This window comes from Perognathus longimembris, chromosome 1, assembly GCF_023159225.1.
Source record: "Perognathus longimembris pacificus isolate PPM17 chromosome 1, ASM2315922v1, whole genome shotgun sequence".
Classification (NCBI taxonomy): domain Eukaryota; kingdom Metazoa; phylum Chordata; class Mammalia; order Rodentia; family Heteromyidae; genus Perognathus; species Perognathus longimembris.
Genome location: NC_063161.1, coordinates 102790328 through 102805182, shown reverse-complemented (window position 1 = coordinate 102805182; position 14855 = coordinate 102790328). Strand labels below are relative to the sequence as shown.

General features: G+C 41.1%; 1 protein-coding gene across 1 annotated transcript; it reads right to left on the bottom strand.

Annotated features, from left to right (window-relative positions):
• Positions 1-8209: 8209 nt before the first annotated feature.
• Positions 8210-13409, bottom strand: Fam240b (family with sequence similarity 240 member B). The gene is made up of 2 exons (XM_048351893.1): positions 13267-13409; positions 8210-8303 (listed from the first exon to the last, which is right to left on the bottom strand). The coding sequence occupies exons 1-2, from the start codon at positions 13407-13409 to the stop codon at positions 8210-8212; spliced, it is 237 nt and encodes a 78-aa protein (XP_048207850.1).
• Positions 13410-14855: the final 1446 nt, after the last annotated feature.

The following is a 14855-nucleotide window of genomic DNA, read 5'->3' as shown; positions in this document are numbered from 1 at the left end:
GCACTCTGCCACTTGAGCCACAGTGCCACCTCTGGCTATTTTCTACATATGTGGTGCTGGGGAATCGAACCCAGGGCTTCATGTATTCAAGGCAAGCACTCTTGCCACTAGGCCATATTCCCAGCCCCAGTTTGCTGAATCTTGAGCTCCCTCCCTGGGACATCTCTTCCCCTTAGCAGCTTAGAAAGCAGCCACCCGCTTCTTCATTCCTAGTGTAGTTCCTCAGCCCTGTCTAAAGGTTAGAGTCAGCAAGACGGGGAGGGGGAGTGCTTATCACTCTACAAAGTGTATGATTACCCAGATACAGGAATTCTCCTTAGCAATTCTGGGCGCTGCTTTCTCTAAGTGCCTGTACCAATCAGTTTCATGCTGAATTCTCTCTTGAACATGTGTTCTTTCCTGCAGTCTTCTTGCTGGCTGTCTCGTGGGTGAGTATAGTAGCTTACCATCGTTTTGCTTAGTATTTCTCATTATCCACAAGGTTCTCTTATATGTTTATTGGCCACTTGAGTTTCCTCCCCTTGAAAATGCCTGTCCAGGAACTTCCTTAATAAAGACCCAGAAAGGCTACAAATCAAAGAAAGGTTGGACAAATGGGACTGCATCAAACTGCAGAGCTTCTGCACGGCAAAGGACATAGCTCGCAAGATAAACAGAAAGCCCAGAGACTGGGAGAAGATCTTTACCGGACATTCAACAGACAAAGGCCCCATCTCTAAAATATATGCAGAACTAAAAAAATTACCTTTTTCCAAAACAAAACCGCAAAGAACCAATAGCCCCCTCATCAAGTGGGCTAAAGCCTTACAAAGAGACTTCTCTGATGAGGAAATGAGAATGGCCAAGAGACATATGAAAAAATGCTCTACATCACTGGCCATAAAAGAAATGCAAATCAAAACAACATTGAGATTCCATCTCACCCCAGTAAGAATGTCATATATCAAGAAAACTAACAATAACAATTGTTGGAGGGGATGTGGCCAAAAGGGAACCCTACTTCATTGTTGGTGGGAATGTAAACTGGTTCAGCCACTCTGGCAAGCAGTATGGAGATTCCTCAGAAGGCTAAATATAGAACTCCCCTATGACCCAGCAGCCCCACTTTTGGGTATCTATCCAAAAGACCACAAACAAAATCACAGTAATGCCACCAGCACAACAATGTTCATTGCAGCACAATTTGTCATAGCAAGAATCTGGAACCAGCCCAGATGCCCCTCAGTAGACGAATGGATCAGGAAAATGTGGTACATATACACAATGGAATTTTATGCCTCTATCAGAAAGAATGACATTGTCCCATTTGTAAGGAAATGGAAGGACTTGGAAAAAATTATACTAAGTGAAGTGAGCCAGACCCAAAGAAACATGGACTATATGGTCTCCCTTATTGGGAATAATTAGTACAGGTTTAGGCAAGTCATAGCAGAGCATCACAAGGCCCAATAGCTATACCCTTATGAACACATAAGATGATGCTAAGTGAAATGAACTCCATGTTATGGAAACAGTTGTAAATACTTTCAACGTCCTATGTGTATTTGTAGCTTCTATTATTGATGATGTTCTTGTATCACCTTCCTGTGGTTGTACCTACACTATCTCTGTAATCTTATCTGAGTATATTGGAAACCGTATATACTGGTATTGGAAGTAGGAAATTGAAAGGGAATGCCAAATTTGAGAGATACAGGGTAAAAAAAGAGAAACAACTACAAAAGCAATACTTGCAAAACTGTTTGGTGTAAGTGAACTGAACACCTCCGTGGGTGGGGGGAGGGAAAGGGGGAGGAGGAAGGGGGGTATGCGGGACAAGTCTATGAAATTGTAACTTTTCTGTTTTGTTTTGTTTTGTTTTTTTTTGGCCAGTCCTGGGCCTTGGACTCACGGCCTGAGCACTGTCCCTGGCTTCATTTTTGCTCAAGGCTAGCACTCTGCCACTTGAGCCACAGCGCCACTTCTGGCCATTTTCTGTATATGTGGTGCTGGGGAATCGAACCCAGGGCCTCATGTATACGAGGCGAGCTCTCTCGCCACTAGGCCATATCCCCAGCCCCGAAACTGTAACTTTTCTGTACATCAGTTTGATAATAAAAATTTGAAGAAAAAAAAAAGAAAATGCCTGTCCACTATTGTTTTGCTCATCTCTCCCTTGAGTTATGTTTGTCTTTTATGATTTGCAAAACAATCTGGTCTGAAACCTTTTCTGTTATTTATATATGATAAAACTTTCTTCACTCGAAGGTCTGCTGGTTCCTCATTCCCCAAAGCATGTACCCAAATAACAGGGCTCCAGTGAGATCATCCTTTCATTCTCAGTTGTATCCTCCTCAATTTCCAGTGAAGTAGAATTTGTTCTCCATCTTTCAGGTAATTGTATTAGCTTTCTGCCACTACAACAAAATACTTGAGGTAGTTGGCTTACAAAGAGAAAAATGTTGTTTTGGAGATTCCAGTCATAGATTGATGGACTCCATTGCTTTGACAGCACATCATAGTGGCAGTAAATGGTACATTAGCCTACTTTATGCAAGGTGCTGGTGGCTCATGTCTGTAGTCCTAGCTGTTCAAGAGGTTGAGATCTGAGGATCTCACTATGAAGCCACCCTGGGAAAAGTCCAAGAGACTCTTATTTCCAATTAAACAACAAAAAACTGGAAGTGGAGGTATAGCTCAAGTGGAAGAGAGTCAGTTTTCAGCAGAAAAGGCAAGTGAGAGTGTAAAGTTTTGACTTCAAGTCTTAATACCAACACACACACACACGCGGGTGTGCATACACACACACACACAAATAAAATAAGCCTACTTTATTACAAGCCAAGGAGTGAAGAAAGAAAAAGAGATAGAGCCTTGCAATACCTTTCAAGGGCAAGCCTCCAATAACCTATAGACTTTTTACTAGGCTCCGCCTCTTAAAGGTTCCACCACCTCCCAAGAGCATCATCCCAAGGATCAAGCCTTTAACACGTGGGTCTTTGGGGAACACTGAAGAGCCAAGCCATAGCAGCAAGGAAGCTGATGCTAACAGAAAGTAAGTAATGAGTCTAGTCAATGGCAGCCCTGGGATTAGCTCCCAGATCTTCCTGACTCCAAAGTCACTGCACTTAATCCCCAGGCCCCACAAATAATAGCTAGTCATTTGTATTTCAGTTTTGATCACAGTCCCAGAAGGCAACCCTTGAAAGCCAGATTGGTAGATTTCTCTTCCTTTGCTAATCACATTTCCACCACCACTCTACATCATACAGATGTACATTAACTACTGATTACTAAATATTTATTTTAAAATGCTGTGAACATGTTGGGTGCTAGTGGCTCACACTTTTCATCTTAGTTACTTGAGGGGCTGAGTTCTGAGGGTCATCATTCAAAGCCATCCTGACAGACAAATCTGAGAGACAAATCTTACCTCTAATTAATCAGCAAGAGGCTAGAAGTAGAGGTGTGGCTCAAGTGGTAGAGTGCCAGCCATGAACAGAAAAAGCCAAGTGAGAGCATGAAGTCTTGAGTTCATATCCTGGTACCTGCGTGCAAACAAGAAATATTGTGATTGTAGTTTTGCAAAATATCTTGGAAGAGAGAAGGTTGGTCAGGTATGCTGTTGGATGGCTCATGTGGTTGAGTGGAGGAATATAAATTGGACAGAGAACCATGATCAGTCTGCATTTGGTAAAATATCAGCTCTGTTAAGTCTCTTTTATTTGTTTTTGAAGCAAGTTTTAGTAGCCAAACTCAATCATTTAGTATGGTCATTATCCTCACAAGATTTAACAGAGAGACATCAAACCTGAAGGTGAAAGTGTAATATCTACTCAGCAGCTCATTTAGCACTGCCCAGGTAAAGAAGATCAGGTGCAATGGGTGCTAGTGGCTCACACCCGTAACCCTATCTACTCAGGAGGCTGAGATCTGAGGATCATAGTTTGAAGACAGCCCAGGCAGGAAAGGCCATAAGACTCTTATCTCCAATAAACTGCTCAGAAAAAAACACAACCAGAAATAGCACTGTGGTTCAAGTGGTAGAGAGCTGTCCTTGAGCAAAAGAAGTTCAGGAACAGCACCCAGGCCCTGACTTCAAGCCCAGACTGGCAAAAACAGTAACAAAAACAAGAAAACCAAGAAGGTCAGGTGCTTCATCTGTTGCATTTGGGGCATTTAGTTTTACTTTATGTGGACAGTAGACAGTTAAGAGAATGTATATTCATATATTCCATATTCCTGTAGCACAGGACAATGGGTAAATAGAAGGTTGAAAATATAATGCCAGGCCAACCAACAGAAAACTGGAGTAGATAGAATAACTCTGAACTCTGATTAGTTCACTTCTCATAATGAAGAGTCCTTGCATTGTAATTTTTTTAAATTGTCAGATGTTCTTACAAGATGGGGCTTAAAAGGATAATGGAGGGCAGTGTGTCTTCGTGCCTTGGATACGGTTTCAGTGTGAGCCTGGTGGAAAAGTTCAGCTCTGACCTTGACCTTCATATGTCAACATTGTTCTCAGGATTTGAACCAAGATTCCCTGGAGTCCAGACTCTATTTTCAACTCTGTTTCTGAGCAATTCCTCAGTCAGATCGCAGGTGTTGGAATAATAGTGGGAGTCTGGGGGTTTGGATCAGGGAGAAGAGATGGAGCTTTGATTTGGAGGTATGCTTTGAACTTTCACTTAGTTGAACTTTAACTATACTGTAATAGAAGTGTTACTGCCCAGTGTGTACTCCGGAGGGACAAAGACACTTTTGACAGGCAAAATCATGCCAGAGGAATGGAAACCTCCCATGCTGTGGAATAGGGACCCAGTTACCAATATCATATCAGTTATGAACCAATCATGTCAGTTATTGACACAATTGATAGGCCTATGTACTGTCTTGTTATTTCTTCATACTGTAGAAAATATGTGCATTGTTTTTTTAAATAACTAAATGAATATGTGTGTGTGTGTGTGTGTGTGTGTGTGTGTGTGTGTGTGTGTGTGTGTGTACTGGGATTTGAAGACAGGACATAGGTTCTACCATGGCTCTACTTCTGTCATTATTATTATTATTATGCTGATTAGTGGGAGATAGGAGTCTCATGGATTTTCCTATTCAGGCTAACTTCATGCCATGATAATTCAGATCTAAGCATCCTGAATAGCGTGGATTACAGGTAAGAACTACTGGGGTCCAGCTTTTATTCAATTAAATAAGTGTGTGTGTGTGTGTGTGTGTGTGTGTGTACCGAAACTGGCAATACTGGAGGCTTGAACTCAAGGCCTCTGGCCTTTGCTTGGCTTTTTTGCTCAAAGCTGGTGCTTTATCACTTGAGCCATAGCTCTGCTTTTGGCCTTGAAGTGGTTAAATGGAGGTTCTAGTCTTATGGTCTTTCTGCCCATGCTGAATTCTGAGCTTGGTCCTCAGATCTCAGCCTCCTGAGTTGCTAGGATTAAGGCATGATCCACCAGCTCCTGGTCAACTAATTGCATTAGAACACACACACATACACACACACACACACACACACACACACACACTTTTCTATTTTCATTGGCTTTAACCAATATATGAATACATTTTCAAAATGGGACTTGGTATGGCTGCTCATTCCTAAAGCACTCTTTTGCTTCCTTGTCATGGTCATCCAGGGAGGCATGGCTTTGCTTCCTGTCTGCACTTTAGCAGGGTTACAGTTTTTCTGGTGTATTAGGGAGAACTGTGACCACTGATGTAAATAATCCTGTGATTTGCCCAGTGGACCGAATAGACTGGGCACTGCCCATCTTGTCTGTAAGCCAAGGACAATAAATCTTTCCTAACTAGTGTCTCTCTCTCTGCCTCCCCCCACCCCAGACACTGATGTCTCCAGCATGAAAGCCTCTAAGTGCCATTGTGTGCTCTTTCAGCTCATCCAAACCTCAAACAGCTCAAGGCCTTGTGTTCTGCTCTGGGTATCCAGAGTGCTTTCAATGTGGCCATTAAATTGCTTTTTGAAAAGGGATACTTATTGCTTGATCTGTCACTGATACTGAATTGGTTCTTAGCTGTCCAAAAGGTGAAAGGACTTTTGGTGGCTGTTTGGACCATCAACCATCAGCAACATTACAGCGTAAAATCCAGCGAAGTTTTTTTTTGAGCGATTGAATTTATCTTCAAGTTAGCAGAATGTTTTTTTGTTTGTTTGTTTGTTTTTTGCATTTTTTTCTGGTTTGTGGGCCACACAAGCTTATCTACAGGGATGTGTAATTAGTTTTGAAATAAAAAGAAAACGGGAAGCTAGACATGGGTGGCTCACACCTGTCATCCCAACTAGTTTGTTTGTTTGTTTGTTTGTTTTGGCCAGTCCTGGGCCTTGGACTCAGGACCTGAGCACTGTCCCTGACTTCTTTTTGCTTAAGGCTAGCACTCTGCCACTTGAACCACAGCGCCACTTCTGGACATTTTCTGTATATATGGTGCTGGGATATTGAACCCAGGGCTTCATGTATATGAGGCAAGCACTCTTGCCACTAGGCCATATCCCCAGCCCCCAACTACTTAGGATGTTGAGATCTGAGTATCATGGTTCGAAGCCAATCTGGGCAGAAAAATCTGAGATTCTTATCTTGAATTAAGCAGAAAAAGAAAGCCAGATGTGGAACTGTGGCTAAAGTGGTATAGCAGCAACCTTCAGTGAAAAAAACCAAAGGCCAGTGAGACACCCCAACTTCAAGCACAAAACTGAAACCAAAGCACCATGGAAGTTTAAAATTGCCTTGAGTTCCATCATAAGGCAAATTTACCACATTGTGGTCCCTGTGTCTTATGACCCCCAAGTCTGCAATGTTATTTGTACTGTCATTCCCCTTGGACAGAGTGGATATGCCAAATAAAGCTGTTTAGATAATCAGAGTTTTAACAAAGACAATCCCTAACATCTGTAGAGTGCATTCTGCACACTACTGCCAGGGTTGTTTGACTAAGTTACTAAGACAAGTTCTTAGCGAGTTACTTGCTTGCTTAGAAACCTTTGATGAGTCTCCATTGCCCGAGTGAAATCCAAACTCCTTAGCGCAGCATTTCAAGGGCCTCCCCTGACTTCACCCCAATGTACCTTCCTTTGCTTTTCCTGCAGTCTCATATTGACAGCACAGAAGCCACTCCCTAACCTTTAGCTATTTCACCCTCTAAGGCCTAACTTTTCCACCAGGCCTTCCCCCAAGACAACCTACCCCGGACAGCATTCACGTTCCTTTAAAACATCCAGCCAGCCATACAGGCTCAGTTTAAATAATTTTAGTTTTTCTTTATTTGTGGCAGTACTGGAGTGTGAACTCAGGACCTAGATGCTGTCCCTTAGCCTTTCTGCTCAAGGCTGGAACTTTATCACTTGAGGCACACATTCACTTTTGGCTTTTTGGTGGTTAAATGGAAAGAAGACTCTCACAGATTTTCTTGCCCTGGCTGGCTCTGAACCATGATCCTCATATCTCAGCCTCCTAAGTAGCTAAAATTAAAGGAATGAGCCCACTAGGGCTCAGCTAGAACGTACTTATATTTCTGAATAAACACGATGATGAAAACACAAAACAAACAAACCAAGCCCAATCCATACAGAGACAAAAATAATTTGTTTTCAAACTAAATTGTCATTAAAAATTCTCATAGCTTTATTATTATTACTATTGTGGGAAGTTTATTATTATTATTTCTGCATGTAGTTTAATTGTTGAAAGGGAGAAAAGAAAACAAGGAATTTTATTTATTTATTCTTTACTTATTTTTATTATCTTTTAAGTATTTGTTGACTTTCTTATTCCAGGTGATGCAGAAAAGCCAGATTTGCCACCCAGGTGACTTCCCTCAGAAAGCTCAGAGAAAACACACAGATTCCAAAATGAAAAGAAAATATGGAAAGAGAGATTATATATATGCTTATGTGGATCTTGGAAATCTGGAGGAAGGGGTGCTAATTCCAAGAGATTTTTATACCCAATACCTAGAGCTTCCCTTGTGATTTGCAGTCACCTTACCCTGTGTGCAGAGAGGATTGAGCTGGATAATATCTTCCATTAACATGGGGGTGGGAGGGGCAGGGTGTATTTTACATGAGCTTGCCCTCCACTATGGAAAGGCAAAGAGAGAGTGTTCTGCTTGCTTAATCAACCTAACTTGGGCATTAATTGTCTTTTCTTTCACTCCTAGAAAAGTGCTCTTGGTGGTTTGTTTGCTTTGAGACAGGAAGCTCTCAGTCCATGGGGTTAGGCTGCTTTTCCTTCTCATCAGGATTATCCAGCATCCTCAACCTCTTCTCCAGTCTCTGCTTCCATTCTTCTCGGAGCCTGATGAGAGAGAGAGAGGCACCATACACACATCTGGTTAGTGCATTTTGTCCCCCTCATGTGTTGGTCAACTGACAAGTTCTACACACACACACACACACACACACACACACACACACACACACATTTCTGCTACTGGGGCTTAAACTCAGAGCCTCTTGTTTTTACTTTTTGCTTTTTACTCAAGGCTGATACTCTACCATGTAAGCCATACATCCCCAGCCAGTTTTGTGCTGCTTAATTGGAGATGAGTCTCACAGATCTTTCTACCCATCTGGCTTCAAACATGGATCCTTAGACCTCAGCCTCCTGAGTAGCTAGGATCACAGGCATGAGCCACCTGTGCCTAGCTTGATTCAAACCTCTCTTTGCTAATTCACTAGATTTAATACTCCCGGATAGTATAAATTCTGTTAAATCTAGAAGAGGTGTGAAGACCACATTTTTTTGCATTTAAAACATTATATAGTGACTCAGTTACAGCTGAAGGCAGGTCATTTAGCCATTTTCAGGATTTCTTCTCTAAATGAGGATACTTTAGAAAATTAATACCCTCAGTACTAGCAGAAAAAAAATGGAGAAAGAGAGAAGGAAAGAGAAGAAAAAAGAGAAGAAATGGGATGAAAAGAGAATGGAAGAGAAATAGAAAAGTGAACAAAATTAAGGATTACATTGAAATGATAGTTGCATACCTGGTCCATCCCAGGCCAAACAGGAAATGTGTCCATCGATCACATCTCTATTGCACTTGACTTTTCTCAGATTTCCCAGCCAGTTTTATGTAACCAATTTTCACCTTCTTCACGGCACTAGCTCACCTATACTGGGTTGCCAGACTTATATAAACAAAGCCAGGTGGGTTTCTAGCTCTGGGGCCACTCAGTTCACCTGTGAGTGATTTCATCTCTAGGATCTCTGCCAGAGACATCAATTAGCAGAGAAAAATGGATTCTCTCCAGCTCTGGCTGCTTCTTCTGTCCGTGAATACACCAGCATTGCTAGACACATTCCACCAGCTTTGGCACAGGCTCTTGCTAGCTTATCTTAGAAGAGGTAAGACAACACAAAATGAAAACATTGCCTTTGCTCCGTTGTTCACAAAGGGGATGCTGGAAAGTATCAAGGATTTTCTTTATCCTATTTTCTCAGAATACTTCTTTCTCTCTCTCTCTCTCTCTCTCTCTCTCTCTCTCTCTCTCTCTCTCTCTCTCTCTCTCTCTCTGTGTGTGTGTGTGTGTGTGTGTGTGTGTGTGTGTGTGTGTGTGCCAGTACTGGGGCTTGAACCCAGGACCTGGTCATTTTCACCCAAATGTGGCACAATACCACAACTCCACTTCTAGCTTTTTGGTGGTTGTTGGGATCTAAGAGTCTCACAGACTTTCCTGTCAGGGCTGGCTTTGAACCATGATCTTCAGCTTTCAGCTCCCAGAGTAGCTAAGATTAAAGATGTAAACCACCAGCACTTGGCTTAAAAATGTTTATAGGAATTGACATTGAGTTTGTCCCATGTGAATTTTACTTCTTCTTCTTCTTTTTTTTTCTGTTGTGGGGCTTGAATTCAGGGCCTGGGCACTGTCCCTGAGTGTTTCAGCTCCAGGCTAGCACTCTACCACTTTGAGCCACAGCACCCACTTCTGGTTTTCTGTACCTGGCTGAATTTAACCCCCTGTCCCCTTTTAGCTCAGTATGATTGCACAGATACAGGGACATGGAATCAGGGAGACAATCTGCCTAGCAGAATAGGTAAATATCATCTCTTTGCTTGAGTGAGGTCTTTCCCCTCTGGAGATGAAGATCTCATACATGCAGTTGAGCAGCTCCATTTGAATCAAGGCACTGGGCCTGTGAGGACAGGTTCTGCCTTGTATTCAGGGCAATGCTACACACATGACACAAGTCTTCCACATAGGAAATGTCCTCTTTGGGAGACTCCATAACTAGAACAAGAAGTGCATTGTCAATAAGGAAAAGGGCTGCATTATTCTCCCTCACCGCCCTTAATATGCCTCATCCCACATGTGAGATCTCTTCATTAAGCTAGCTTTTCCCACTGACATATATATTTGTCAGTCTAACCTTGGAATTTAGTATACACTCATAGACTAGTGTGAAGAGGTGAAGATGAGATTTTAAAATAACAGGTGGTCATTTTTGTCTGTGTTTACAAAAAGTTCATCCGTACCCGAAGTCACTGGCTCTCAGTGAGCACCACTTTTTCACAAGAAAGCAGAATGCAGGCTGTGGAGGGAGAATCCTATTGAAACCAAAGAGCTGATGATTCTAAACATCTTCAAGAAGCAAAGAGAGCCCTACACATCAAAGAGTTATCTGGTCCTAACTGTCAACAATGCTGATATAGCCTGTGAGAGACCGGCTGTACATGGGCCTGAAAAATCCCAGCATAGAGATTTGTACTCCTGGGGATGAAAGCCAAAGACTCACACAGTGCTAGGCACATACTCTACCTCTTGAGCCATGTCCCCAGCACTTTAACTGTTTTGTTTGCATATTATTTATTTTCAAAGAGAGGCTCTGGCTGACTGACCTAAATTTCATAATCCTTCCTTTGTCTTGTCTTCCTAAATAATTTATTTTTTTGACTCTTTAAAAATTTTATTAAGAATTGTTGTTATAAAGGTGTTATATAGAGGAGTTACAGTTACATAAGTCAAGTAATGAGTACATTTCTTTTTGGTCAATATCACCCCTTCTTTCTCAGTTTTTCCCTCCCATCCCCCACCCAGAGTTGTATAGTTCATTTTCAACTTAGCCTCCAGTGAGTACCATTGCTGCATTTGTTCAGTCTTTTGTCCCTATAGTTCTGTGCCTCCCCTTACACTCCCAAAGACACATAAATGAAAACACAAAACAAAAAGGAAATAAAACAAAAACAGCAAAAATAAAGTAAAATGGAACTCTATGCTTCCATTAGAAAGAATGACATTGCCTCATTTATAAGGAAATGGAAAGACTTGGAAAAAATCATATTAAGTGAAGTGAGCCAGACCCAAAGAAACAGATTCAATGGTTTCTCTCGTTGGTAATAATTAGCATATGTCTAGGATAGTCCAAGCAGAGGATCACTATAGCTCAATAGCTATGGACATATGATCATATAAGATGATGGTAAGCGAAATGAACTCCAAGATATGGAAACAAGAGATTTTTCTTTGTTGTTGTTGTTTTTAATATACTATGTGAAATTATTTCTTTTTTCTTTTGTTTTTCTTTCCTATGATTTATCTCCTATTGTCAACTGTATTTGATTTTGGTACTCTGGATATTGTATATATGTTTATCTGAATTAGGGAAGGGAAAGTGAACATCAAAATGGTTAGACAAAGAATAAAGGGCAAACAAACCCAACAGAAATATTCACAAGACAATATGCTGGAAATTAACTGTGCAATTTGGGGTGTGGGAGACTGGTAGGGAGGGAAGGTGGGATTAAAACAAGGAAAGGGGTAACAAGTATGAGAAGAAATGTACTCACTATCTTATGTAAGTAATTATAACTACTCTGTATATTACCTTGACAACAAAATTAAATAGCTGGGCATCGGTGGCTCACTCCTGTAATCCTAGCTACTCAAGAGGTGAGACCTGAGGACCACGGTTTACAGCCAGCCCAGGCAAGAAAGTCAATGAGACTCTTATCTCCAATTAACCACCAGGAAACTGGAGGTGGCCTTGTGGCTCAAGTGGTAGAGTATTAGCCTTGAGCTGAAGAGCTTAGGGACAGCACCCCATCCTAGAGTTCAAGCCCCAGGACTGGCCAAAAAAACCCACTAAATAATAATAACAAAATTTCTGTTTCCATTTTCTGGAGTTCATTTCAATAAATATTATTTTGTACCATCAGGTGCACATAGGCATTGTGACTTTCTGTGCCTCTCCTAAGAAATAATTAATATTTTTGAAATTGACCTTGAGTTTAACTCATAAAATTCATCCTAATCTTCAGCCCTTCTCATTCCTGGCTTAACCTTGTTTTGTTTTTTGTTAATCTTTTTTTTTCCTGTGCCAGTATTATTTTATAACTATTATTATTTTATTTTTGGTGCTAGTACTGGGTCTTGAACTCAGGGCTTTTTCACTCAAACCTGATGCTCTACCACCAGAACCACAGCTCCACTTTTGCCTTTTTGCTGGTTAATTAGAGCTAAGAATTTCATGAACTTTCCTGACCAGGCTGGTACCATACCCTAATCCTCAAATCTCAGCTTCTTAAGTAACTAGGATTATAGGTATGGGCCTCTGGTGGGATAAATCTTGGTTTTAAATATTTTGCATCTTACAGTTTGACATTTTATAAAGCTTGCTGGCTGAGGAGCTGTTGCCTATCCACTATGAACTTCCTTATAGTTAGCAAATGGCTTAGCCAATATAAAAAAACGAAACAAACAAAACCCCCAACCCTCCCAAATCTGTTTTCCAACTCCTCCTTATTCAACTCCTGCCCTATACATCCCACAGCCAGGTACTGCATAGAAATCACCAGGATAGCTTGAGGCTTCCTGGAATCATTCACACTAGCTGACCTTAGAAGATGTGATCTTTCCTGCTGTGTTTTTCCATGGAAATCCAAAGTGGGGTGAAGACTTTTCGCCTTGTTCCTATCTGCTGCTATCTGGTCAAAGGACCTCTTTACACTTGCTTTGTTTCTGGGAAAGCCTACTTAAAAACTAATGATAGAGAAGTCAGGAGGCCAGTGGATCCTAGTAATCCTAGCTACTCAAGAGGCTTAGATCTGATGATTATGGTCCAAAGCCAGCCCGGGAAGGAAAGTCTGCGAGACTCTCATCTCTACTAAACTACCAAAAAAAGCCAGAAATGGAACTGTGGCTCAAGTGGTGAGCACTATTCCTGAGAAAAAGAAGCTCAGGGACAGTGCCCAGGCCAAGTTCAAGCCCCTGGACCAGTACCAATAAATAAGAAGACAGAAAAAAATCAGTCTACATACTTTCTCAGGGCGCTTCTCCCCTGGCGATCTTCCTCGAGCTCTCGGTAAAAAGTCTGCTTGCTGATTTCTTTTTCCCAGAAGCTTTTGAGTTCATCGCAGGTCTCGCAGCAGAAGACTTCCCGGCGGACGTATTGATTGTTCATCTCTGAAACATGACCAAAAAAAAAAAAACAAAAACCCCAAAACAAATCCCAAGCTTGTAAATGAGGCCACTCCAATTTGGGATAAGTTTGAACCAGATACAGCCATTTACTCGTGTGTGTGTGTGTGTGTGTGTGTGTGTGTGTGTGTGTGTGTCTGTCTGTCTGTCTGTCTGTCTGGAGGGAGGGAGAGAGAGAGAGAAAGAGAGAGAGACTATACACATATGCTTGTATAATCAATTTGAACTAGAAACGAAGGTAATAGTTATATCAAAAAATATTCTGAAAAAACTAAAAAAAAATTGTGCCAGTCCTGGGGTTTAAATTCAGAACCTGAGCACTGTCCCTGATCTTCTGTGCTCAAGGCTAGTGCTCTACCACGTTGAGCCATAGCACCATTTCTGGCTTTTTGGTAGTTCATTGGAAGTTCATTGGAGTTTCACAGATTTTCCTGCTCAGATTGGCTTTGAACCACAATCTTCAGATCTTAGCATTCTGAGTAGCTAGAATTATAGACATGAGCCACCAGTGACCAGCATGAATTTTTAAAAAATAAAAACAATGTCTGGTAACTCTCAGATTATTTGATTCTATAAGTGACTGTCCTTGTCATGATCTCTGAATCAGTTAAAAATCCTATAAGTTATAGAAAAAAATATTCTAACTCAAATAATTCTTTTAACTCAAATAATTTTTTAAGCTTGAACTCAGGGCCTGAGCACTGTTCCTGGCTTCTTTTTGTTCAAGGCTAGCACTCTACCACTTGAGCACAGTGCCACTTCCAGCTTTTTCTATACATGTGGTGCTGAGGAATCAAACCTAAGGCTTCATGTATGCTAGGCAAGCACTCTACCACTAGGCCACATTCCCAGCCCCTCAGATAATTCTTAGACATGAAAATTCAAATAAATCTTGTCCATCAGAATGCAAATATCAATTTACATCTACTTGTAAATTTATTTGATTCTTTAATTCATTTGAGTACATATATGTATATGAATATATATATATATATATATTTTTTTTTTTTCCTGAAATGAGTTCTTGCTATGTTTTTCAACCTGGCTACAAACTCATGGGTTCAAATGATCTTCCTGTCTCAGCCTCCTGTGAGACTGGAACTAAGCTACAAGTCAAGATGTGACTCAAGTGGTAGAGTGCTAGTCTTGGCTCAGGGACAGTACCTATGTCCTGAGTTTAAGCTCCAGGAATGGCACACAAAATAGAAAAACAAAAACAAAAAACCAAGTACTTTCCTTGTCCTGGAAGGAAGAAGTTACATGGTGGCTGCATGGTGGCTGCTTGTCAAGGCGTCTTTAGATCCTCAAAAATAGAATTGATGTAAAATTTAGGAAAATATTCAAGTAAAGCCTGAAGCAGAAGTAAAATGTATTAAGCTGTCCTTGTGGGAATGAGTTGAAAGACTGAATTTAATTGTGTATGTGTGCT